General features: G+C 60.5%; 2 protein-coding genes across 17 annotated transcripts; both read left to right on the top strand.

Annotated features, from left to right (window-relative positions):
• DCAKD (dephospho-CoA kinase domain containing) lies at positions 1–9,628 on the top strand. Of its 16 annotated transcripts, none has more exons than XM_075036179.1 (8): positions 382–397; positions 819–839; positions 1,350–1,464; positions 2,214–2,332; positions 3,736–3,853; positions 5,808–6,011; positions 7,927–8,014; positions 8,548–9,628. In XM_075036179.1, the coding sequence occupies exons 5-8, from the start codon at positions 3,742–3,744 to the stop codon at positions 8,831–8,833; spliced, it is 690 nt and encodes a 229-aa protein (XP_074892280.1). In that variant the 5' UTR covers positions 382–397; positions 819–839; positions 1,350–1,464; positions 2,214–2,332; positions 3,736–3,741; the 3' UTR covers positions 8,834–9,628. The 16 variants fall into 16 exon arrangements, with proteins under 16 accessions (XP_074892272.1, XP_074892277.1, XP_074892276.1 ...); XM_075036177.1 differs by lacking the exon at positions 382–397 and adding an exon at positions 405–712; XM_075036171.1 differs by lacking the exon at positions 1,350–1,464 and having other exon boundaries at positions 1–397; positions 2,214–2,343.
• Positions 9,629–17,521: 7,893 nt separating this feature from the next.
• Positions 17,522–24,685, top strand: C1QL1 (complement C1q like 1). The gene is made up of 2 exons (XM_075036866.1): positions 17,522–18,275; positions 23,781–24,685. Exons 1-2 carry the CDS (start codon positions 17,709–17,711, stop codon positions 23,958–23,960), a joined length of 747 nt encoding a protein of 248 aa, XP_074892967.1. The 5' UTR covers positions 17,522–17,708; the 3' UTR covers positions 23,961–24,685.
• The last annotated feature ends 270 nt before the right edge of the window (positions 24,686–24,955 follow it).

The following is a 24,955-nucleotide window of genomic DNA, read 5'->3' as shown; positions in this document are numbered from 1 at the left end:
GGCGCCTGCCGCACCCCCGCAACAAAGCGCGCCGCGATTGGGCGGCGGGCCGCGGGGCATGCCGGGACCGGTAGTCTGCGCGGGCACACGGGGGCCGGGCCGCGCCGGGACCGGGACTGCAGTTCGCGTCGGTCCTTCGGGGGCGTCCCGGGGCGGGGCTCCGGGGGCGGAAGGGCTCGCTCACACCGGGGCAGCCGTGTGGAGCCACCCGCCGTAGCGGAGAGCCACGGCCCGGGCCCCGCCGCCGTCGCGGTGTCCACGCCCTCACCCGCTTCCTGCCCGAGGGGGGCGGGCCGAACCCAATGAGGGCGGCTCCGATTGGCTGGGAGAGGGACGCGGCTTCCCACCAGCCAATCGGCGCGCGGGATACTGCGGCGCGCCTGAAGCCCGGCCGAGGGTGAGTGGGTGAGGGCGCCGTGAGGGGACCCGCTCCGGCCCTCGCTCCCCGCGGGCGGCGGCCAGGTTCGGCCCGGTGCGGGCGGTCCCCCCGGGGCCTGGCCGGCCCTGCCCTGCTCCCCAGCCCTGCCCCGCGGCCCTCCCTCGCTCGGGGCGGCCCAGCCTGACCCACCCCCGACCGTGTCACAGGCCCCGGGTTTGGGGAGGCCGCGGGGGGTGGCCAGGAGGGGGGCCGGGTTCGGGACCACCGGGAAAGCGCCGTTGCGCAGTCAGGACCCTGCCCGGCGAAAACCATCAGCACAGGGGGATTGATTCGGTACCAGCCAGAAGGCCCGGGGGGTGGTTTGTGGTAACAGTTGCAGTGGTGGTTTTTTCCCCACCGAGGTAACGATGTATTTTATGATTTTTCCTTTTAATTGCAGCCTCCTCAAGCCAAACACCAGGTCTGTCAACATGCTGCGCCAGGCCCCAGTCAGAGCCGAGGATGGGAGCTGGAGGAGGGCTGGCTGTAGCATGGTGCTGGAGGACGCCTTTCGGCTCGGTCCTCAGCCCTGTGGCGTGCTGAATGGATGCCTTGAGGCGAGCAACTTGTGCTGTGCTCAAAAACCAGAGGAGTCGAGACACAGGGAAAATTCGGGCACCTCAGTCTTTAAAAGCCCGTTCCTCAGGGCTCTGGGTTACATCTCCCGGGGCACCATTCCTCGCAGCAGGAATAACTTGCCGAGTTTTCCACTCTGACTAGCCTCTTTGGCTTGCATTTTGGCTTTCCCCACATTTGATTTAGTTGGCGCAGGCCACATACACCAAAATATGGTGTATTTTGGGGAAAACTGGTTCTGGCTCCTTCCTGTAACATCTGCAGGAATGGGCTGGACTCCCTACCCTTGTGTACAGTTCAAACCCAAGCTCGTTAAATATTTATACCTCATACCATGGATCTTATATCTGTACAGGCCCTGTGACAGCACAAGTGTTTTCAAGCCCTGTTTGGCTGTGGTTTCTAGACTAACCCTTCCAAGTGCTTTTACCCCTGCAGTAATTCTCACAGCAAGCCGCCTGCCTGCAGAGGTATGTAACAGAGGGACAGAAATAGCAGGTTTTTTTGGGACCAAGTCCCAGCTGAGGCTGGAGGCCAGAGCGTCTGGGTTACTGCAGTTAAAACCCTGTATTTACTCTACATGGGCAGGAGAGTTTTTTATGTGTATTTTTAAAAAACACGTGAGTGGAGCCTCTACCCGTGCAAGACAACACGCCAAGGGCCTGATTCTCCTCATGCAGTGTTAGCCCTTGCAGACTGTTGCAGAGGGTGTATAAAATCCTGCCGGGGAGGGCAGAATTTTAACCTTCTGCGATAAATAGAGAAACAGCCCCTCTGTCGCACCAAGCCCACTGTAAAGCCAGGAAAGGCTCCCCATAGGCACTGGGTACTTGCTTGGCAACAGAGCTTGGGATTTACATAAGCCTCCTGCAAACCACTGGTGTTTATTATACATGCCCTTTCTGATTCCTTTTGAATTCCCCCTTGTTGTTGCTCAAGTTAACCCCATCGAGTTAACGTGATCCATTCACCTGGTGTCTTGGAATGGAAAAGAGCACGTGGTGCTGCTGCGGGCTGGCATCGGCTCTCGACAGCCATAAAGGAAAGTCACTTTGCGATGCTAGTGGCAGGTGCTGCTGGGTTTTGCTCTAACTCCTGGTTCCTCCCTCTGCTGAATTGCCTCCAGCTGCCACAGGACTTGCCCACCTCCTCTTCCAGACCGTGGGTCTGGGTCCTGTTTGTAGGATCAAGTTATGACAAAAGTGTCTTTTTTTTCTAGCATAAAGAAAGCAGTGCCGTGTTTTCGCCCATCTTCAGCCATCCTGCAGGCCCGTGTTCCTAGCTGCTGCCCTTGGGTGCAAAGTGGCACGGTCCCCATTCGTGGGGGACAGTACAGCAGTAGGTACCTGGTTCGTGTATGTACAGAGTTTTTTGGGGGCTAGTGGCCATGGTGTCTGGAGAGGGGTGTGACACCAGAACCAGGTTAGGCAGAGCAATGGTTACTGAGATCAGTGGGCTTTAGGGTATTTGGCTTGCTGGGAGAGATGGTGGGAGCTAGGTCTCCCTTCCTCTGGGCAAGAGGAAGCTGAGGGCTGTCTACCAGCAGCTTGTGGCTCCTGGCCAAAGATGGTAGAGCCAGTTTCTTCTCAGATGCAAGGGGCAACAGCCACAAGCTGGGGCTTGGGAGGGTCAGGCTTCTCACCCATGAGGGTGGCATCACCCTGGACAAGGTGATGGCAAAGTCAGGGCCTCTGTCCTTGGGGATTTGCAGAGCTTGGCTGCACAAAGCCCTGAACGCCCTTGGCTGGGGCTGATGTTGGTCCATGGAGGCTGGAGAGGGGTCACTGGGGTCTGTTCCCAGCCTGCTGTGGGTGTTGCCTTTTTGGGGATGTAGATACCACCTTGCTCACAGGGGCACCCACTCCTGTCCAGAGCTGCCTCTGTGTCGCTGAGCCTTTTGGTTTTGAAAGGGTGCAAGTGGGATTTAGAGGCTTGCGGGGTTTGGACTGAGTGGGGAGAGATCTCAGTGCAGAAACTGTGAGAGAAGTCATCTGCTCTGGGTTGGCTGGGGGGTTACCTGCGCCCTCCCAGCCTCGAGGCCATCGGCAAGCACAGACTCTGCATTTAGTGCCATATTTGCAAGCTAACAGACACAAGTTTGCTGCTCAGAGCCATGATTTCTTCTGTCCATTGGGCTGTCAATGACTGCACTGGCTTCCAAGTAGCGTGGGGATGCAATTTACTTACTGGCTTGTGTGCTTTGCATCCTGCTTATGTCAGAGGTAGCTTATCTCCTCGTACACCCTGGCTGTAGAGATCAAGCAGGGCTCTCCCTCTCAGTCCTCGTATTTCTTGGTCCGGGCTGAGATGTTGTCTGAATTCTTCCCCTTTGTCACTGATCCTGACTCGCCCTTGACAGCCCTGCCAGAAATGTCCTCTGATTTAGGGTACTGTAGGTGAGACTGTGGCTTGATGGGTGCAGATACTAAAAGGGAAACAAGTTTGGTGGAGCTGCAGGTAAACCAGCTGGAGGAACTTAGGGCTGGCTCAAGTTGCACATCCAGAGTTAGCAGGGTCCAGGGAAGCCTCATTTAACCCAACACTGCTCTTCAGCCTGTAAAACAGGGGTACCGAGCTGAGAGAGGTGCCAAAATTGTGCTAATGTCTCAGTGATGCCCTGAGAACGTATGAAAATGAGCTTTGAATGAAGTTGCCTGTTTGGGATAAATATTCGATGTGCACAGCATGAACAAAACAGCCCTGTCCTGGCATGTTTTCAAGCTCTTTTCTCTCTGTTTCAGAGCACAATGTTCCTGGTCGGACTCTCGGGTGGAATCGCATCGGGAAAGAGCACGGTGGTGGCCGTACTCCGGGAACTGGGCTGTGCCGTGATTGATGCCGATGTTATTGCCAGAGAGGGTGAGTTTTGCATAGTTGATCTTTCTCCCTGAGGTTCCCCTGACAACTGGGATTGATGCGGGGAAGCGCAGACGGCAGAGGGTGCTCTGGGTACATTAGATAAGTGTTGCCCTCCTATTCCCCAGTCGATGAGGCTGTGTGGAGCTGCTGTCTTGGGGAGGATTGGAACTAGGATATATTTTTAATAAAGAAAAAAAAAAAAAAAGATCTTGTCCTAATAACAAACACTGTCAGGAGATCTTGCCCTGAGTTTCCCTCTCCTGAAGTGCAGTGCTTCCCGGCTTTGAAAGCCAACTCTGGGCAAAATAAATGCAGTTCTCTGTAAAGCGGGTTCCCTCAGCTGATCTGATGTCCCCTCTAAGCCCCAGGACACCCATCCTGTAACTTGATTACGTTCGGTGGGATCGCTAACACACTGAAAGAGAATTTCCCTCTGTGCTGGATGTTGCTTGGTTGTAAATACTGAGAGATTGGTCCACAAAATTACTTGTGCCTTAATGCGCTCAGAAAAAAGAGGCTCCAAATATCCCAGATCAGAGGGAATTCAGTCTGTGCTTCTGCACAGCACACCTGTCTCTCACTGCTCTGGAAATGTGCTTTCCTGGCTATAGAAGAAACCCAGAAATCCAGACCCTGCCTCAGCAGGACCGGAACAGACCCTACTCTCCTCGATTACGTGTGCGATGCGGGGTGAGACGTTAATTGCTCCATACCACTGGGATAACGAGGAGAGCAGTGCTCGCTCTGGGAAGGGCTGCTGATTTTGTATGCAGAAGGTTTCGGGTCTGCAGCTGAGCAGTGGTGCAGGCGGTGTCATTTTGAAGTGCCTGCGCTTTTCTATTTGGTGAAGAACTTACTGTGTAGCCGCTCAAAGCTGTGATGCTCTTAACATTTTATTGCACTGTAATTCCCCTCAAGGTGCGGAAAATTTGCTGGAGGCGCTAAAAGCCCTCAGAGACGATAGGAAAACACTACAGATACTCAGTGTCGGTTTTCTACCAATCACTTCATTTTTCTCCAATTCCTTTTTTATATGTGTTTATTTACTATATGGATTTCACTCATCCTGAAACTGCCTCAATGTGAAATTCCACGGAAGAAAGAAATTGGTCTTAAAGACTTTTATTAGGTTGGCCTGAGGTTACAACCTGTGGCAATGTTCCTGGATTTTGGAAAGAAAATTATATACGGTCTGTCATTCTCTGTGGTTAGCCTCAGCTTGATCTTAATTATGGTTTTATTACTGCATCCTTTTTGTTGGTGATTTTTTGGTGGCTTTAAAATTATATGCTCATGTAACATCGGAGTCCCTGCAAATACCTATTGGGAATTGATCTCTTAGGTTTCTGTGTTCATTCTCATGAAGAATTTGGTGACTGAGGTGAAAGACAGTAAAAAACCTTAGTAGCAGCCAGAGCCAACTTGTAGCAGCCAGGCTGTATTCACCTAGTGCTGAAGTTTGCAGCTAAAATAAACCTGATGCTGGTCCTGGTCCCTTTAGGATCTCCCTGCTCAACTCCTCGCCCTGCAGGTGGTGGGAATCAGCTCAGCCCCATTCCTGCCTGTGCCTTGGCTGGTAGCTGTCAGTGAGTCCTCCCGCCTGCCCTGCTGACTTCTAACCCCAAGCAGCAGCACGCACGAGGGAGGGTTGTGGCGCTGAATTAATGTTTGCAGGATGCTTCGATCTCTTGGGTGTCAGCCCTCAAAGGGACCTTGGGCTGAGAGGGTTTTTTACAGATGCTTTCCTGCAGCACCAATGCCAGGTGTCTGCCGGGCTGCAGTGCTGAGCCATGCCGGTCTCGGTTCAGCATGCGCTGGCAGGCAGATGTGCTGCCCGCTGAGGAGAATAAGCTCGGTTATTTAATGAACAAAACTCATTTGAGGCCAATCGCTGATGCAAACACCAACTGTGCTGTAGAACTGGCTCTAACCTCCGGCTGTTTAATGTTATCAGTGGTGCAGCCCCACTTCAAGGCCTATCAACAGATAGTGCATTACTTTGGCACTGAGATCCTCTTGGAGAATGGAGAGATAAATCGCGAGGCTCTGGGAAACATTATCTTCTCCCACCCGGAGAAACGGCAGCTGCTGAACTCCATCACACACCCAGAGATCCAGAAGGAGATGCTGAAGCAGATCTGGAAGTACTTTGTGCTAGGTAAGAGGCCGTGTCCCAGCACACGGGGACTCTTGCTTAGGCAGGAGCTATCCCTGCTTGCTCTGCCTTTGGTTTTAAAGTGGGGAGAGGGACGGGGAAGGAGAAGGGGAGCTGACGTTGAGTGACGGCCTTTGTGCTCTGCCACCGGTGGCCTTTTGCGTCGGCGTTTGGAGGATTCAGTCCTGCCTTTCACTGCTGCCCTTCACCACCTTCTTTTTCTATGGTTCAAAGTACATCTGTAGGGCCTGAGAAAAGCATTGTGAGGCCTCTTCTGAGATTACTTGCTGGATAATGTCATACCTTCTGAAACGGCCAAATATTCTTCCCTGCCCCCAACCTCCCCGGGCTTCAGTGAAAGCTGCGGAGCCCTTTTAGTCTCGATAAGGTGAGAAATGGGCTGACAGCTGTGGTTTCCAAAGTCCTGCTTTTTCCCCTGATAAATATAACAAATACAGCTGTCAAACTTGGTCTAATCAAATGCCAGATAAGATCACCAGCTGTTTTGGAGGTCTCCATGTAGACAGAAGGATGTCTTAATAGAGTCAGTCTGGTTTCGCGGAACTTATCAAAGCTGAGCCCTGTGACAGCTGAATAGGCCTGTGCTGGGGCACTGTGGGGCCGTGCTGTGCTGCGGGGTGAGGAGGAGGAGGAGAAATCGCAGAGAAAGCAACAGGCAGGAAAGCCGGGAGCCAGAGATGGAGTCTTGAACCCGGGGCTGTGGGCTCAGGAGGCAGATGCTGTCCTGCCCCTCAGCAAGAGCGCCGTGTGTCTTCAGCAGGCTGCTTTGTCCTCATTAGTCAGGTTTTAATGATTTGGGATAGCTGGATGTTGTCTCTAAGGATCACTGTGTAAGGAAAGCTCTTATCGATCAAACCGTAGGGCAGCAAGAAGTCTCTGTGGGCGGAGATGCTGGTAAAATGGTGGCTTGTTGGATGATGATGTCTTTGTCAAGGCTTTTGTTGCTGTGGCCAGCTCAGTTAGGGGGTTTGGGTTATAAAGAGGGGACACCAGCAAAACTGGATGTGTCCCCTCGGCTGGGGGACACACAGGGGAGCGAGGTCCTGACTTACAACTTTCCCCTACCCTTGCCCGCTCCCCCAGGCTCAGCAGGGCATACCCCCACATCCCCAAATGCTGCTATCTGCCAGGGGCGTTGGTGCTCGCGAAGGGCAGAGGCACGTGGAGAACCTGGGGAGGGCTGCAGGGTCTGGGAGGATGGCAGCTGGCGGTTATGAGCTCTCCTCCACTGGCTGCTCTGTGTGGTGGCGGCAGTTTTAAACCAAACTTCGCCAGGTTCGGTGAGGTTTCAGGCCCTGGGCTGTGCCTGGAGGCACCCCTGTGTTTCAGTGTCACAGCTGTGAGAAGTCCACAAGGATTTCCTCGGAAAAATGGAACTGTTCAGCCAAAGCTTTCCATAAAGGGAAGAAAACTGAGCTGGGAAACATCGGCTCAAATGACCGCAGCCTGGCGAAGTCTTGGACAAGTGAAAGAGAGGAGAGCAAATTCTGCTGTGGGCACTGCTCCCCTGGAGAGGCCAGCAATGATAGCGCGTGACTGCTGCTCTCACCAGCCAGGCACAGGCACTTTCATTTGAGCTTCTTGTTTCAGCTCCTCATTATATTTCTGCAGCTTCACCTTTGGTCTGAGATCATCCAGGTTAGGGTTTTTTTTTGGTTTGGGTTTTTTTTTTTTTTTCCTCTGGAAACTTGGAATGAAACAATTTCCTCCCTCCGAGAGGGAGGAGGACAAACAGGCTCTGCTCTCCTCTTGGCTGTAATCGTGGAGCTGTAGAGCTCTCCCGCTTGCTTTGCTGGAGCAACTGTGGCCATGGTGTGCGTGCAGCACGAGGGATTTGGGAATCCAAGTAACGCTGTTCCCTTTTTTTTTTGGGGGGGTGGTGGTGTCATTTCTGCAGGCTACCGCTATGTGATCCTCGACATCCCTCTGCTCTTTGAGACCAACAGGTTGACCAAGTTTATGAAATACACGGTCTTGGTTTATTGGTAAGTGCCATGTGAACCTTGAGGACTGGGATGCTGCCACCTCTCTTAGAGGCTGGAGGGGACCGTCACGTCCCTCTCGCTCTGGTGAGGATTTAGCTGCAGCCCTGGTGTGAAGCCTATCAATAATGCCACATCTTTCCTGTAGGCGTGAGAAGCAACACCTTCCTTTATCCTAGTGTATGAGGGGCTCCTTACTGAGGTTTTCCTGAAACCTGGCACCATTGTATAGGGGAAATCGCTGTCTTTGGGCCATCCACAACCTGTGCTCTGTTGCCTGGGGCAGGGTTTGGGGCACTGCTCTGGTGTTACGGGCTGTGGGAACGCCAAAACCACAGTGGGGTCAGCCTGGGCAGTGCTGCAGGGGTGTCTCTGCTGACCCGAGTGCAGGATGCCTGTGCCAGATCTGAAATGAAGCGTGGCACATCTCTCCCCCTCGCTTTACCACAGCTATTGACCCTCGTGCTGAGGAAGGCAGGTAAACCCCCTCTTCCTTCCCGCACCGCCATCTCAGTGCCGCCCTCCCATCCCGGCAGCGACCCGCCGACGCAGCTGTCTCGGCTGATGAAGAGGAACAGGCTGTCCCAGGCCGAGGCAGAAGCTCGCATCGCCTCCCAGCTGCCGCTGGACGAGAAGCGCAAATTAGCGAGTCATGTCATTGACAACTCTGGGGACCGGGAGAGCACACGCCGGCAGGTCCTGAAGCTGCACGCGCGCCTGGAGGATTCCCTGGATTTCCTCTGGGCACGGCTGGTGGTGGGAACAGTTGTCGCTGGGCTTGGAGGGCTGGTGTACCTTCTCCTCCGGCGTTTCATCTCTTAATTCACCTTTTCTTTTTGTCATGGAAGAGGCCTGAATTTCCAGGTTTGAAAAGGGCAGTGAAAGGCCACCTCTTTTAATGAGCTTTGCCAGCTGAATGCAGACAGTGGGATGAGGTGTCTCCTTGCAGACTTCCCAAGGTGAGCGTAGGGGTTTTTTTCTGGCACTGTCTCCCCTCTCCTTTCTTCCTGCTCAGGTTCTTACCCACCAGCTATGCCTGTGGGATGGGACCACTCCCCTTGCGAGGCTGTGGCCTGTGGAGGGGATGAAGTCCTTGTTGTCCCCCCATGGGTCTGTACGGTGGGACTTCAGTGAATTTAGGCACTTTAATGTCTTCCAGGACAATCTCTTCACTGGGGGAGTAGGTGGCCTCTCAGGTCCTCTTTCTGCTAGCAGGTGTCCCCAGGTTGATCCCCTCCTAGCTTACAGCTCTGGCTAATCTGAATTTAGCCATGGGATTTTCCCTTCTTTCATGTTGATTTAATGGAAACATGTTAAATCTGCCTGAGTGGGGGGGCAGACAGCACCTCATTTCACATGGGTTAGGTGTTCAGCTGACTGCTTGCCCTCCTTCCTGCCCTCTATTTCTGCAATCATCACTTGTGGGTCACCCTTGGCTTTGGATCTGAGGGTCTGATACGTCCCCCGAGCTGGCTGAGACCTACAACCTGCCTCACTGAAACTCATTTACTGCTGTTTGAGTTTTCCTTCGGCGGCAGTTTCCCCGTGGGAGAGCACAAGTTGGGGCGAAGCGAGTGTTGCCTCTTCATGTTTGTTTTAATAAAGTGCTAAACAGCAGCTGGCTCCCCACGGCTCTGCAACCTGCAGGCTGCAAGCGCTGCTTTTTCCTGCCCCTCTCCCAGGTTGTTCCTGTGCCAGGGCACGGCTGTGCTCTGTAAAGTTCACCGCATGCAAGCAGAGCTGATGAGCACGCTCGTGCTTTTTCCCCGAGTACACATCCCTGAACCAGTCCCAGGGAGCTTCTCAGAGCATTGGCCCCTGCTATGAGCTTCCTTTGGGGGCGGGATATGGCTTCGTGTTGGCTCTGGGCACCCCATGGTGTGAGTCTGGCTTTCCCCTGAGGGCACCCCCCAACCCCCCCATCACAACGTTTTGAGAAAGGTGGGTGTTGCTAGCCCCTGCCCGCCTCCTGCCTGCGCACAGTGGTCCCCGATGTCCTGTGGGATGCTTGGGCTCCGACCCACCTTCCCACCCTCCTGCCTGGGCTTATTGGCCCACCAGGCAGGGATGCAGCGAGCGAGGCAGCATCCCTGCTGTCCCCAGCGCCAGCCTTTGGGCACAGGGACCTTTCCCAGGGTGTCACAGCCCTACCCAGCCAGTGCGTGCCCCTTTTCGGGACCAGGCACCCTTCCCACCCCCTCCACCCTCCTCTGAGCCCAGCTGTGCACCCAGGGCTCCCATGTCTCACTTGTCAGGGGAGACCCGGTGGTGCCTGTACAGCTACAGCCACAGGAGAGCATCCCCGAGCTGGGGTGCCCGCCCTGGGTACCCAACTTTTCAGGCAGTGGTGGGGGGAGCTGTACATAAGTGATAACACTCTGCCGGTTCCCTCCCCTCCTTTTTAATGCTCCCTTAATTGCGGTGGTGATGCCGGGAGTCCCTCGCAGCCGTCGATAAATCAGGGCTGGAGCAGGACAGTCTCAGCCCGAGATAAGCCCTGATTGCCTTCCTCCCTCCCGGCTCGCCGCCTCCGCGATAAATGGGGCTGCGATGAAGCCCGGGGGAGGGAAGAAGAAAGCGAGGGCACCGTAATTGCATTTGGCGCTTCACTCCTGCCCTGCTGACGTTTGCCAGCCGCTAACGAGTTTAGCAGGGCCGAGGGAGCGAGCGGTTTCAGGGGGACAGCGAGACACAGAGCTCCCCACAGTGCTGGCTGGGGCTGGCATGGCCTTGGGGTGCCTGGTTTGGTGCCCTGGGCTGAGCTGGAGGTCGAGCCCCCTGGGTGGGCTGTGTGCCCAGGCATCGGCACCCACTGGGGAAGGGCTCCTGACCGTGGTGCTTGGCCACAGAGTCCTTCCCGTGGGTGCCGCATGGTACCCCGCCGTGGCAGCTGCCCCAGCGCCCACAGACCTGCCCAGGTCCTGCTCCTGGCCACTCCCCAGCCAAAACCCCTTGGGGACAAGCCACCAGCATGTCCTGCATCCACGGTGGTGGCCGGGTGGCTCAGCCTGCAGCCGTTTCCCCACCGGTGACGGATGGCTCCGCTCTGTGGGCTGCTGGGTGGCATTGACAGCTCAGTCGATGGCCGTGGAGGGGACCTGAAGGGCAGCACTTATCCAGCCAGGGGGGACACCCTGGCTGAGAACCCTGTGCTCGTGACACAGATGCTGCCCCTCTGTGAGCTGCCTCCACGTGGGCTCCCATGGCCCGCAGGTGCCGGCGGAGGTCCCAGGGTGCCGCGCCACGTACCCCAGCACCGAGGCATCCCCTCGGCCCCGCGCTCCGAGGCCGCCCCAGCTCGCCGCGCCTCCCGCCATCGATCGGGTAACGTCTGGAGCAGCCGCTCGCCGCGGCCCATCCGTCTCCTCTCACCCGGGGCTGTTTGAGCAGCGAGCCAAGCCCCCGCGCCACGCACAAGCCAAATATTTAACTGCTGCAAATTGGCGGCTGGATCAATTACGCTGCGGCTGTCGGGGGCTCGTGACAGACGGCCGCCCCTCCCGCTGCACCCCCTCCCTGGAGCACCTCATCCCCAGCACCCATCATGGGGCACCCACCGGGCAGGTGGCGGGGGGGGGTTGCAGATGTCCTGGAGCTGGCAGGTCGCCCCCACGGGGCTGTAGGGACAGGGTGACATCCCCCAGTGGGGACTGTCCCCAAGCGTGGGCTGGGAGGGGGCCCCAATACCCACAAGGGAGGGACCCCTGGGAGGGACAGGCTGGGGAGCCTGAGTGTGGTGTCACCGTATGGCACTGGTGTCCCCAGTGTCACTGCATGGCCCCTACTGTCACAGGTGTCACTGTCACTGCATGGCCCCCGGTGTCACAGGTGTCACTGTCACTGCATGGTCCCTGGGGTGTGGCACAGTGTCACTGTCACCGCACGGACCCCGGGGCATCACACAGTGTCACCGTGGCTGCACAGTCCCACTCGTGTGACACGGTGCTGCCGCGCAGCCCTGCTGTATTGCGGAGCGTCACTGTTGCTCCCTGGGGTGTCACATGGTGTCACTGTCACCGCGCAGTGCACGGGGTGTCACTGTCACTGCGGGGCTGCGGGGTGCCACGCACTGTCACTGCAGCTCCCGTGGGTTGTCGCACAGAGTCACCGTCAATGCCTGGTGCATGGGGTGTCACGCAGCGCTATGTCACTGCATGGCCCATGGGGTGTCACCCCGTGTCACCGTCACTGCATGGCCTGGGGTGTCACACACCGTCACTGCGCAGGATGCTCCCCAGTGCCACCCCCCTGCACGTCCCGTGGGCTGTCACCCAGTGTCACCGCGCACCCCCCCCAGCTGTGTCACAGCCCGTCCCCACCGGCCGTGGGACACCCTGGGGACAGCACAGCAGGTCCCAGCAGCCCAAGTCCCTGGGGGGACACGACCCTGAGCCCGTCCCCTCCGCCCCCCCCTCGGCTGGATCCTGCTGCCAGCCGAGCAGCCATTTCCCATCGCTCACCAGCCGGTCCCATCAACCGGGCTCTAATTAAGTAGCGGTGTTGGCAGCCCTTAATTGCCGTGCGGCAGGAGGGTGGCGGGCCCCGCCGTGTCTGTAATGAGAGGCAGCGTGTCGGGGACGGGGGGGGGGATATGCCACCCCCACCTTGCCCCCCCTGCCTGCAGCTGGGCTCCCCGCATTGGGCAAGGGACAGTGCCCGGCATTGGGCTGGGACATGCTGGCATGTCCCTGTCCCCGGGGCCAGGGCTAACCCAGCCGGCCGACTAGCCAATCAACCTGTCGCTGGCCAGCCAGCCAGCCCCCTGGGTCAACTAGTCAGCCACTAGCCAACTGGGCAACTGGCCAGCCAGCCTGTTGGGCAACTGGCCAGCTAACGAGCCAGCTAGCCAAACAGACTGTTGGTCAACTGGCCAGCCAGCTAACCAGCCATCTAGCCAACCAGGCAGCCAGGCAATCAACCAGCCAACTGGCCAGCTAGCCAACCAGCCAGCCAGCCAACCCACCACCTAGCCAACTAGCCAGCTAGCCAACTGGCTAGCCATCTACCAACCAGCCAACCAGCTAGTTGGTCAACCACACTGCCAGCTAGCCAATCAGCTACCAACCACCTAGCCAACCAACTGACCAGCTAACTAGCCAACCAGCCAGCCAACCAGCCATCTAGTTGGCCTTCAAGCCAACTAGCCAGCTGCCCAACCAGCCAGCCAAGCAGCTGACCAGTCATCTAGCCATGCAGCTACCCAGGCAGCCGACTGGCCAACTTTCGAGCCAAGCGTGCGACCAGCCAATGAGCCATCCATGCATCCAACCAGCCAGCTAGCCATCTGGCCACCAGCCATCCACCCAAAGAGCCAGCCAGCCAACCAGCCAGCAGTCAGACAATCAACCAGGAGCACTGTCTGCCCACATCCAGCCAGGCGCTTGGACCTGCCCTGCTCTCATCTCTGTCCTGCAGCCTTGTCCCCGTGTGTCCCTCATCTCCTGGGCTGTGTGTTGAGTGGGGACACGTCTGCATGTCTGTGCCTGCACCGGTCACCTCCCTGCTGCCCCGCTGAGCCCTGACACACTCATCACAGCAAGCAGGGCACTGGACACCTCCCAACCCTGGGGTTTTTGAGCCTTCTGGCCAGAGGCACCTCCTGCCCTGGGGATTTTGAGCCCATTTTCTCCCCAGCCTGGCACCGAGAGTTGAGTGTTGGCTCCTGCCAGGATCATCTCCACCTCGGGATCGGTCCATGGGACCTTCCCTTGCTCCTGTGTTGATCCATGCTGGCACTGCATCTCCCTGGGCATCCACAGCCTGGAAAACTCCTCATTAATTCCTCCTTTTAGTAATCTCTGCCTCGCAATGAGGTGGTCATGGTGTCCTTTCTCAGGGACAGAGGTGACACAGGTCAGGAGGTTGCATGGCTGGGGTGGCTGGTGTCCTCCCTTGAGATCAGGGGACAGCCTGGACAGGATGTCCCAGCCTGGTCCTCCTGCTCTCCTCCTGGGGGGCAGCTGGATGAATGCGTGGATGGATGCATGGACATGTGGTGTTGGATGGATGGACGGATGGATCTGTGAATACATAGATGCATGGACGCATGGACACCTGTGTGGACGAATGCATGGATGGAAGGATGCATGAACAGATGCATGGATGCAGGGACACAGGATGGATGTGTGGATGAATCTGTGGACAAATGGATGCATGGACACACATGTGGATGAATTCATGGATGCATGGATGGATGGATGGATGGATGCCACCAAGGTGGTGGGAACCAGCAGAGGAAGGCCCAGGTGGGAGTTCAGGAGACATGGCCATCTTCCCAGCTCTGCCCCCACCTAGGCAGCACAGGCTTGCGTCACCCCAGGGTGTCCTGCCCACCCTGGCCGGGCGGCGAAGGGCCCAGCCCTGCCCTCACTGCCCACGGCCCCTCCCAGGCCCCATCCTGGGGACACAGCGTGATTTGGGGGGAGAGCACCCAAAATCACTGGGGACACCTTGCAAATGCCAGCTCCCTCCCCGAGCTCATCAGCATGGGCCGACATTGGGGTCGTTAGTTATTTCTGGCTCTGAGTCCTAATTACTGTTGAGCCATCAGCACTGCCTGCCCAGGCTAACCACCGGCTGCGGGGCCGGACGGCGGGTGCCACGGTGCCACGTGGGTGCAGTGTCCGTGTCCTCCCGTCCCCAGCCACGTGTGGTCCTACGGGCAGCATCTGTGGCGCAGCTGCGGCAGCAGCTCCCACCCTGCCACAGCACTGGGAGGGGAAACTGAGGCACGGCACAGCGCTGACCCCACGAAAGCCCCTGTCCTGACCCAGCCGCCCTCGCCCTTCCCCAAATCCTCCTTAATGAGCTCCCCAGCGAGCAGCAGATGGGGGGGGGGTGTTACAGCCACCCCCCCAGGCCAAACCCGCGCCCCCGGAGCATCGATCGGGATGCCCCTCCACTGGCCGCCGGCGTCCCCTCGGCGTTGCCCACCCACCTCCCCACGTCACGCTGCCAAAGCAAACAGCCGTGGGCTCGGCCGCGCATCGATTCTGCGGGAGCTGCTGTTTGCTTAACCTTTGCAGAGGAACGGCGGCGGCTGGCGTCGAGCGGAGCCGCCGCCGCAGCCGCCGCCGCAACCACTGCAGCCACCGCTGCCACGGCAGACGCTGCCACCACTGCTGCCACTGCTGTCACCTCCCGGCTTTGTCCCTTTTCCCCCTCCTGCGATCCCAAACACGGCCCTTTGAAGGTTTGCTGATTAGTTGTTTGTCCCCAGGTGGATGGAGCCGGCTTGGGGGGCTGCGCTGCATCCCCTTCTCTTGCAGGGGTTGGGGACAGGGACAGGGAGCACCTTGGGGTCTCCAGCCAGGGTGACCTGGTGTGTTGTCCCCATCCATAGGGTGCTGCTGCCCCAAGGTCACCTGGTGTGTTGTCCCCATCCGTAGGGTGCTGCTGCCCCAGGGCAGCATTGAAGCCATCCCGGCTCTGCAACTGGGCTGTAGGGACATGGCCTGGGGACACGGTGGACTGGGGCGGTGGCCATGCCATGGGGACATGGTGGCCCAGGGTGGAGAGGTGGTCTGGGGTGGTGGCCGTGCCATGGGGACACAGTGGACTGTGGTGGTGAGGTGGCCTGGGACTGGAACATGATGGCTTGGGGGGGTGAGGTGTGTCCTGGGGTGGCAGCCATGCCATGCGGACAAGGTGACCCCGGCTGGTGAGGTGACCTGGAGTGGTGGCCATGCCATGGAGACACAATGGCCTGTGGCAACGAGGTGACCTGGGGCTGTGGCCCCACCACAAGAATGTCCCCTGACCCTCCAGGTGAGACGAGTGCCCTGATGGAATCGGGGCGTGCCTGTACCCCCCCGCTGTGTCCCCACCACGGCCACCGCCTCCCCACACAGAGCCCACTGCCCACCCAGGCCACCGCAGCACCGTGCCGGTGGGTGACTCACGCAGCCCGTGACCTCGGTGAGGCGTATTTTTAGGCGCTCGTTAAAAAAGAAAGATAACAAGGAGTGGGGGGGGACGACACAAAGATGGAGAAAAGAGCCAGGGAAGCAGCCGGTGACATGACTGTGACAGCTTGGGGGGACATGCAGGGCTGGCAGTACCCCCACCCCAAAATACTCTGCCTCCCCAATCCTCGTTAAGCCCCCAGGAATAATTGCCTCCTTAAAGCTGACTAATTGATTTTTGCACGCTGATTAAATTAAAGCCTCTGCGGGAGCTGGGGGGGGACGCGGGGGCGATCAATGGGCTGCCAAGTGTCCCCTTGGTCCCCTCCTCTTTTGGGTTGGGGGGCTGGGGTCTGTCCCCCGTGTGTCCACTGGGGTTTGGGGACACTGCATGGGCGTGGCACTGGAAGGGGACATGCCCCCAGAGTGGGGTTTTTTGGGGGGGGACGATGACGCCATGGACCCCATAGGTGCCACCGGGTTTGATGCCACCTTGGTGTCGTCACCCAGGGCCACCAAACCGCTGCAGCGGGCGGCACTGGGAGCAGCCCCCAGGCTGCTCTACGCCTGTGTGTCCTACCCCCCCATCCCTGCTGCGTGTCCCCCCCCCAGCCCCGCGTCCTTCGCTCACCCCCGGCGCTGGCGGCGGCTGTCACTTGCCATCGCGTCCTGCTGTCCCCGCCGAGGCTGATGGAGATGGCAGGCGACGGAGCGGGCGCAGCCGCGTGTCCCTGTGTCACGAGCCCGCCGGTGCTCAGCCCGCCGGGGACAGCTCTTTCGCGTGGCCGTCACCCTTTAGCATGGCCCGGCCGTCCCCGTGGTGACACCTGTGGGTGCCCCGTTGTCACCGCGGCCTTTGCCACCGATGGTGGCATCCTGTCGCGCAACCCCACGCTTGACACCGGTGGGTGCTCCTGGGTGGTGGGTGCTTGGCCACGCGGGTGTCACCCGGGCTGTCCCGAAGTCCGGTTCCCCTCAGATCCAAGCCCCTGCGGGAGGGGAAACTGAGGCAGGGAGGAGGGAAGGGCCCTGGGGGTGCTCCGGGGACCGTCCCCCGTGGGTTTGCCCCCGTGGGGACACAGGTGCCAGGTGACAGGGGTGTCCCCAGCTCCGGGGACGTGGCCACCGGCTCCTGGGCGCGGAGGTGACGGAGCTCCAGACCCCGCGGGGACGTGGCCGCCGGGTACTCGGGGACGGAGGTGGCGTCGCCTACGCCCCGTGGGGACAGGGCGGGGCTCGGGGTGGCCACGAGGGGACGGTCCACGCGTGGACGGCGAGGGGGCCACGGAGGGGTCCCCAGCGGTGGGGGGGGGCCCTGGGGGCAGCCGGGGCCGGCGGGACCGGGGTCCCACGGAGAAACCGGGGGTCACGGGTGGGGCGGGCGCGGACGGCACCGGGGCCGGGCGGGGGGGGGGGGGCGGGGGCCGCAGGGGTGGGCGTGTCAGAGGCGGGGTGGGCGTGTCTCCCCGCCCAGCGCGATGCGTGGGCGTGCCCAGGGGCGGGACTAGGCGTGTCGCTAGGCGGAGCCGGGGAGGGGAGTGGGCGTGTCGCTGGGCGTGACCCGGGCGGGTGGGCGTGGCCTGGGCGGGAGCGGGGCGCACCGGAGCCAGCGGAGCGCAGCGGAGCGGCCACCGCCGCCGCCACCCCCGAGCCCCCCCCCCACCCCCGCCGCCGCCGCCGCCCTGCTCCCCCCCACCGGCACCATTCCCACCCCCGGGCGACAACGCGCCCCGGCCGGGCGGCGGCTCAGCCTGGGCCGGAAAACTTTACTGGCGGCCGCGGCGGGGGTGGTGATGGTGCTGGTGCTGGTGGTGCTCATCCCGGTGCTGGTGAGCTCCGCCGGTACCGACGGCCGGTACGAGATGCTGGGGACCTGCCGTATGGTCTGCGAGCCCTACGGCCCCGCCGCCGCGCCCCCCCCGCAACCGGCCGAACGCGGCCCCCTCCCGCCGCCCTCCACCCTGGTGCAAGGTCCCCAAGGCAAACCGGGGCGACCGGGGAAACCGGGACCCCCGGGACCGCCGGGAGAACCGGGACCACCGGGACCGGCGGGGGCGCGGGGCGAAGCGGGACGACCGGGACCCCCGGGATTACCGGGACCGGGGGCTACGGGTGCGGTGAGCGCGGCTACCTATAGCACGGTGCCGCGCGTCGCCTTCTACGCCGGCCTCAAGAACCCCCACGAGGGCTACGAGGTCCTCAAGTTCGACGACGTGGTCACCAACCTGGGCAACAGCTACGACGCCGCCTCCGGCAAGTTCACCTGCGCCATCCCCGGCACCTACTTCTTCACCTACCACGTCCTCATGCGCGGCGGCGATGGCACCAGCATGTGGGCCGACCTCTGCAAGAATGGTCAGGTAAGGGCTGGCCATCCCGGCTACCAGCCCCACCGCGGGGACGGGAGCTGTCGCTGCCCCCCAAGCACCGGAGAAGGGTGCTGGGTGCTTCCTCAGGGTGCCACATCCTTTTCCCGGCCCCAGGGATGTACCCCCAGGGTGCTCCATCCTTCTCCTGGCCCCGGAGGTGAGCCCTCAGGATGCCGCATTCTTCTCCCGGTGCTGATGACGGGCTCTGGGCACTTTCCCGGCATGCCCCATCCTTTTCCCAGCCCCAGGGATGCATCCCTAGGGTGCCACATCCTTCTGCTGGTGGCAATGATGGGCTCTAGGTGCATCCCTGGGGTGCCACATCCTTCTCCCAGCCATGGAGATGCACCCTTGGAGTGCCCCGTCCTTCTCTTGGCCCCAGAGATGCAGCCCCAGGGTGCTCTATCCTTCTCCCAGTAGTGACGATGGGCTCTGGATGCATCCCTGGGGTGCCCTGTCCTGCTCCCAGCTCCAGAGATGCATCCTCAGGATGATCCATCCTTCTCCCAGTAGCGATGATGGGCTCTGGGTGCATCCCTGGGGTGCCCTGTCCTGCTCCCAGCTCCAGAGCTGCATCCCTGGGGTGCCCCATCCTTTTCCCATCCCCGGAGATGATCCCCCAGGGCGTCCCATCCTTCTCCTGGTGACAGTGATGGCTCTGGGTGCATCCCTTGGGTGCTCCATCCTTCTCCCATCCCCGGAGATGCTCCCCAGGGTGCCCCATTCCTCTCCCAGTGCTGGGGACATGGTCTGCCACCATAGCCATGCTGCCCTGATGTGTCCCCAGGGGTGCCCTCGGTCCTTTCCTTGGCCCCGGAGACATGCCCTGCTGTGCCTTCAGGGTGCCTTGGGGTGTCCCTGCTGTGTCCCCGGGGTGCCCTGCCCTCCCCAGCCATGTTGGCATCCCTGCTGGGACTTCCCGGGGTGCGACAGGGCTCCTCCGCAGGGGACAGTGCCTGCGGTGGCCTGGATGGGGGTAGTGCCTGCCCTGCTCTTGGGGTGCTGCACTCCCAGCCCAGAGCCGGCTCTGCTGCTGCTGTGTCGGGAGAGATGTCCCCATCCCCGGCCAGGCTGCATGGGGACACCATGAGGGGGACACACCCCGAGGTTGGCTCTGTCCCTGTCCCCCACCCTGCTCTGGTACCCCTCCCAGACCCCATCCATCCAAAAATCCTCCCAATCCAGAGATGCAGCCTCTCCATCCCCGCAGTTTTTGGGTGATGCCCAAAATGCTGCCCCTTTCCCACACCGTGTGTCCCCCCCGGCCATGACTTGAGGCACAAGATGTGCCCATGACCCCCTAAATGTCACCCGAGCTCAATTCCCTTGGGTGTCACCATGGCCGGCGTCCTCGTCAGGATTCATCCTGCCCCGCTCCCACTTCCCATCATTTTCTCCTGTCACCAAGCCCCACGGTGCATCCCTGTCCCAAGGACGGATGACACCAAATTAACCCAAAACTGAGTTATCAGCCCCCCCAAAAAGCCAGGGTGGGGGGGAAACTGGGAACCATGGCACAATCACCACGCTTCACCCCTCAGCTCCAAAACCTCTGAGCCAGGAGCGCAGCGGGGGCAGGAGCCACTTGGCATTTTTTCTCCATCTGAACAGTTTAAATTTTCTTTTATTGGGGATATTTTTGTCTCTCTTTCTCCCCCCAGTCCCAAATTTGTGGGGGGGTCCCAGTGATGCTTGGCACCACCGACTCTTTCACGCAAGCAGCATCCATGTAACTCTGGACTGAGCATCTCCCAAAAACGACCTCACCCCCTTTTTCCTCCCCCAAAATATTTTTAGGGACCCCCCCCAAACCATTCTGCCTCCTCCTGCCCCCCGCTGAGCTCCGACCCCCCCCCCCCCCGGCTCAGTGGGGGATCGATGCACCCAGGCGCTACCGGATGAATTTCCAGAAGATACGGAGCCCCTCATCGAGAGGAACCGTGCTCGGTCGGGCGCGCGATGCAGCCTAATTAACCGGTGGTTAATTACTAACGCGGTATCGCCACTCCAATATTTATAAAGAAGCGGCTCGGGAGGCAGGGGAGCACTTCAGCGGGCTGGCACTGGCGGGAGAGTTTAAAAAAGGTACCCCAGAAATGCCCCAAATAATTAAAAACTGGGGGTAATTAGGGTTTTGTTGCCAAAAATACCCCGTCTCTGGCAAGGCTGGGGGGGGGGCGGGGGGACCGGGGGGTGGTCCCGAAAGATAAGGGTCGATCTCGGCATTGTCTGAGGGAATTATAACTTGGGAGGGCCCCTCTGACCCCCCACTTTCCTCTGGGTGTTGCCAGTTTTGGGTGCAGCCCCTCACCGCCGCATCAGGGCTGGAGTTAATGAGAGCCAGGGGAGCCCCGGCTCTGGGAGGGAGCTGGTCCTGGTGGTTAATTAGCATTAATTATTCTTATTTGTATTAGCCTGTAGAGGAGGCGAATGGGGCAGCGGGATGGGGGAAGATGCTGGATGGACGGCTGGGGTGGTTTTGGGGTCCCTGTGGTGGGGGTCCCCATGGCGGGGTGAGGGCCGAAGGGGTGTGTGGCCGTGCCACGGCTTGGGGAGGGACACAGACCCGGGGGGGTCCCCGTGGGTGGGGGCCTGGGGACGGTCCCCAAGGGACCCTTTCTGTGGGGACACAGGGCTGCACTGAGGGGTCCTTGGGGTACACCCGCTACTGCACCCGAGGGTCCTTGGGGGGCACCCACTGCTGTGCCCGGGGGTCCTGGGGGGGCACCTGCTGCTGCACCTGGGGATGCTGGGGAGGCACCTGCCATCGTGTCTGGGGGTCCTTGGGGGGGCACCCACTGCTATGGTCAGGGGGTCTGTGAGGACACCCACTGCTGTGTCTGGGGGTGCTGGGGGGGCACCCACCACCATGTCTGGGGGTCCTGGGGGGCATCTGTCACTGTGCCCAACTGTCCCGTGGGGGCACCCACCACTGTGCCTGGAGGTCTTGGGGGAGCACCCACTGTCGTGCCCAGGGCGTCCTGGGGGGACACCTGCCGCTGCACCTGGGGGTCCTGGAGGGCCACTCGCCGTCAGGCCCAGAAGTCCTGGGGGGCACCTACTGCTGCACCCAGGGGTCTGGGGGGGGGGGGGCACCCGCTGCCGTGCCTTGGGCATCCTGGGCCATGGTGACCACAGTGGCTGGGACGTGTGGGGCACATGGTGTCCCCGAAGTGCCAAGTGTCACTGTGAGTGGCTCAGCTTAGACATGGGAGCACCCCGCTGCCCCGTCCCCCCAACAGACCCAGGCCCTTGGGCACAGCCTGCCACGTTGGGGACCATCCCCATCCCACAGTGTCCCCAGGGCTGATGACACCACCCCAGCAATGTCACTGGTGTCAGTGACAGCGGCTGTAACAGAGCCAGCCGCCAGGGCCCGGGGCCATGTCCCCCCCCTGGTTCCCACCTCCAGGGTCTGCGCCTGGCAGCTGCATGGGGAAACTGAGGCACGGAGCAGGATGAGTGGGATGAGGCCATCACAGGGGGGATGTAGGGGCAGCCCCCACCTCCTCTGCCACTGCGGTGCTGGGAGAGGCTCAACCCGGACCTGGCGCTGCCATTTATCTTCCCTGGTTAGTGCGAAGGGCTGGCGGGCGCGTGGTGACGAGGTGGCTCCTTAATGAGGGAAGATGGATGGCACTGGGCGGCTCTGGCTGCAGTGGGGGGGGGCGATGGCAGCAGAGCCCAGCGCCAAACAGCTTTTCCTGGTTCTCCTTTCCTCCTGCTTCTTCCCTGCCTCCTCTTCCTCAGCACAACCCCAAGCAAGGCAGCATTCCCCGGAGACTGGGACACTGTGACCGACTGTGATTCACCGTGTCCCCACCCTGGGGACAGGGACCCTTGTGGTGGTGGGGTAGACAGAAGGTGACTTTTAATGAGGTGTCACTGTTGGTGATGGCATGAGGGATGTGGCTTCATGGGTGAGAGCAAGCCCTATGGGACCGCCTGCTGGGCCATCAGTAGGTTCCAGAGTTAACAGTGTCTGACCACGCCATCGCAGGCTGTCTGTGGGCTCAGGGAGATGCAGCTACGTTCCTGAGGAGGAGGGGACCCCTGGGCCCCCTGTCCTGGTGGCAAAGGACAGGAATCCATGGGGACACCCCTCCTTCCCCCGCCAGCTCTGGGACCCCTCAGCTGCTTGGCAGTGCCTCCCTGCCCAGCATGAGCCAATTAAAAGCCCATTCTTGTCGGTTGTAATTAGGAGCATCTTCTCCCCAGTGCATCGCTTTTGCATTTCACTTGGGATTTTACCTGCCGGCTTGTCACTGTCACCCAGCGCCACGCGATCTCCCTGCAAGGCGCCAGCATAGATTTGATTACTCAAATAATTCTGCAGCGGCAGCAGGCTCCAGCCATAGAGCTTCTTTTCCAGGCAGTTACGGCACCTCCGGCGCTGCCGGCACCTCCCGGCCTTGTCCTCCGGCACTGAGGAAATGTTTACTGGGGGGAGCATCTAGCCCTGCAGCGGGTAGGGATCTGGGTGAGCAGTGAGGCTTCGTTTTGGGGGATTTGAGCTCAGCCGGCTCAGCCCTTGCCACAGGCTCATGGTCCCTGTGAAGCTCATGGGAAGATGTGTGGGGATGTGCTGGGTTCATCAAGTTGGTTCGGGGCTGGACTGGGAGATGGAGTCCTGTGTCTGAGCTGTAGTCCTGCATCCGAATCGGGAGATGGGGTCCTGTGCCTGTGCCGTGGTCCTGTATCCAAATCCAGAGCCAGGATCCCAGGTCTGAGCCGTGGTCCTGCATCCAAATCAGGAGATAGGGTCCCGTGTCTGAGCTGTGGTCCTGCATCTGAACCAAGTCAGGGTCCAGGGTCTGAGCTGTGGTCCCGTATCCAAATCCAGAGATGAGGTCCCATGTCTGAGCTGTGGTCCTGCATCTGAACCTGGAGTTGGGCTCCCACATTGGAGCTGCGGTCCCACATCTGACTCCGGAGATGGGGTCCTGTGTCTGAGCCATGGTCCTGTGTCTGAGGCATGGTCCTGCACTCCAGTTGGGAGGCAGGGTCCTGTGTCTGAACCGTGGTCCCATGTCTGAGCCACGGTCCTGCATACAAACCTGGAGTCAGGGTCTCATGTCTGAGCCATCATCATACATCTGAATCCAGAGATGGGGTCGCGTGTCTGAGCCGTGGTGCTGCATCTGAATCAGGAGCCATGATCCCATGTCCATGCCATGGTCCCCATCCAAACCCAGAGCTGTGGTCCTGTGTCTGAGTCGTGGTCCCACACCTGAACCCAGGGCTATAGTCCTACATCAGAGCTGTGGTCCCACATCTGAGCCTGCCAGGTCAGGGGGAGGCTCTGGGTGATGCTGAGAGAAGCCACCTCCATCCAGGACCCATTCACCCATGGGTGGGGATCCAGGGCACCCCATGCTATCCCGGGGCTGGCGGGTGGTCTCCCTGGCTGTGGGTGATTTGGGACTCTGGGTGTCCCATGGGATCCGAGGGCTGAGTTGTCCCCTGAGCCGGGTAACGTGGGTGTCCCCTGCGCAGGTGCGGGCCAGCGCCATCGCGCAGGACGCCGACCAGAACTACGACTACGCCAGCAACAGCGTCATCCTGCACCTGGACGCGGGGGACGAGGTCTTCATCAAGCTGGACGGGGGCAAAGCCCACGGCGGCAACAACAACAAGTACAGCACCTTCTCCGGCTTCATCATCTACTCGGACTGAGCCTGGACCCACGGCATCGCCCCATGGCCCTTCAGCCCCATGGCATCCCCCTACTGCTGTCCAGCCCCACAGCATCCCCCCGCAGCCGTCCAGCCCCACGGCATCCCCCCACCGTGTCCTCCAATAACCACCCAGCCCCACGGCATCCCTCTGCTGTGGTTCAGCTCCCTGCTGCCATCCAGCCCCACAGCATCCCCCCCAATGACCGTCCAGCCCCACAACACCCCCTGCTGCCGTCCAGCCCCACGGCATCCCCCCACTACTGTCCAGCCCTATAGCCTCCCCTTGCTACTGTCCAGCCCCACGGCATCCCCCCCCCAGTGGTCCAGGCAATCTACGGTGCCCCAACCCCTCCCCTTTCCCATTAGCTCACCCCATGGCCGCTAATTCAGGGCTGGGGGGGCTACAGGGGGCTGGGGGTCAGCAAGAGGCTGGGGGACCCCCCTGCACTGCCCCACTGCACCCCCATCCCCTGGCCGCGCACCCCACTTGGCCCCATGGCACCCCGCTCCCCGCTGCCTCCCCACACCCGGGGCGATGCCGGGGGCCGGCGGGTCCCCGCCAGCGTGTATATATGTACAGGACGCGCAGATGTCTATACGGGTGGCCCCCCCCTCCCCACATCTCCGGCCGGCCCCGTGCTGGGGGGCTGCGCTGGGGCCGGGGCGGGGGGGAGACGCCTTGCTGCCCGACCCCGGGGCGACTCCATGGTAAAGCAGAGCTGTGACCTCTCCCCGTCTGCTGTCTGTGTCCCCGCGTGGGGCAGAGCCTATGTCCCCCACCCCGGGGACGGGGTCCTCCTGCCGACCCCAACACAACCGACCCCGCTTGGCTCCCCAAATCGGCCCAGCAAGCGCTGGTGTCCCTTCGGCCACCTCCAGTGTGGGACGCTGGAGATGCCGCCACCGCCATGTCCCTGTCCCCAAAGCCCAGGTGGGCCCACGGGCGGGTGATCCCTCAGGGACATGGCGTCCCCACTGCAAGAGGGGGGTGGG

Source organism: Buteo buteo, chromosome 9, assembly GCF_964188355.1.
Source record: "Buteo buteo chromosome 9, bButBut1.hap1.1, whole genome shotgun sequence".
Lineage (NCBI taxonomy): Eukaryota > Metazoa > Chordata > Aves > Accipitriformes > Accipitridae > Buteo > Buteo buteo.
Note: the sequence above shows the minus strand (reverse complement) of the source record. Positions and strands in the feature narration are given on the sequence as shown.

Excerpts from the sequence above, each read along its gene's own strand:
- DCAKD (XM_075036187.1), top strand. The coding sequence starts at position 1,207 with ATGGTGTATTTTGGGGAAAACTGGTTCTGGCTCCTTCCTGTAACATCT. Across the intron at positions 6,012-7,926 it reads CTGGAAGTACTTTGTGCTAG|GCTACCGCTATGTGATCCTC; the intron begins GTAAGAGGCCGT and ends TCATTTCTGCAG. Across the intron at positions 8,015-8,547 it reads TACACGGTCTTGGTTTATTG|CGACCCGCCGACGCAGCTGT; the intron begins GTAAGTGCCATG and ends CCATCCCGGCAG.
- C1QL1 (XM_075036866.1), top strand. The coding sequence starts at position 17,709 with ATGGTGCTGGTGCTGGTGGTGCTCATCCCGGTGCTGGTGAGCTCCGCC. Across the intron at positions 18,276-23,780 it reads ACCTCTGCAAGAATGGTCAG|GTGCGGGCCAGCGCCATCGC; the intron begins GTAAGGGCTGGC and ends TCCCCTGCGCAG.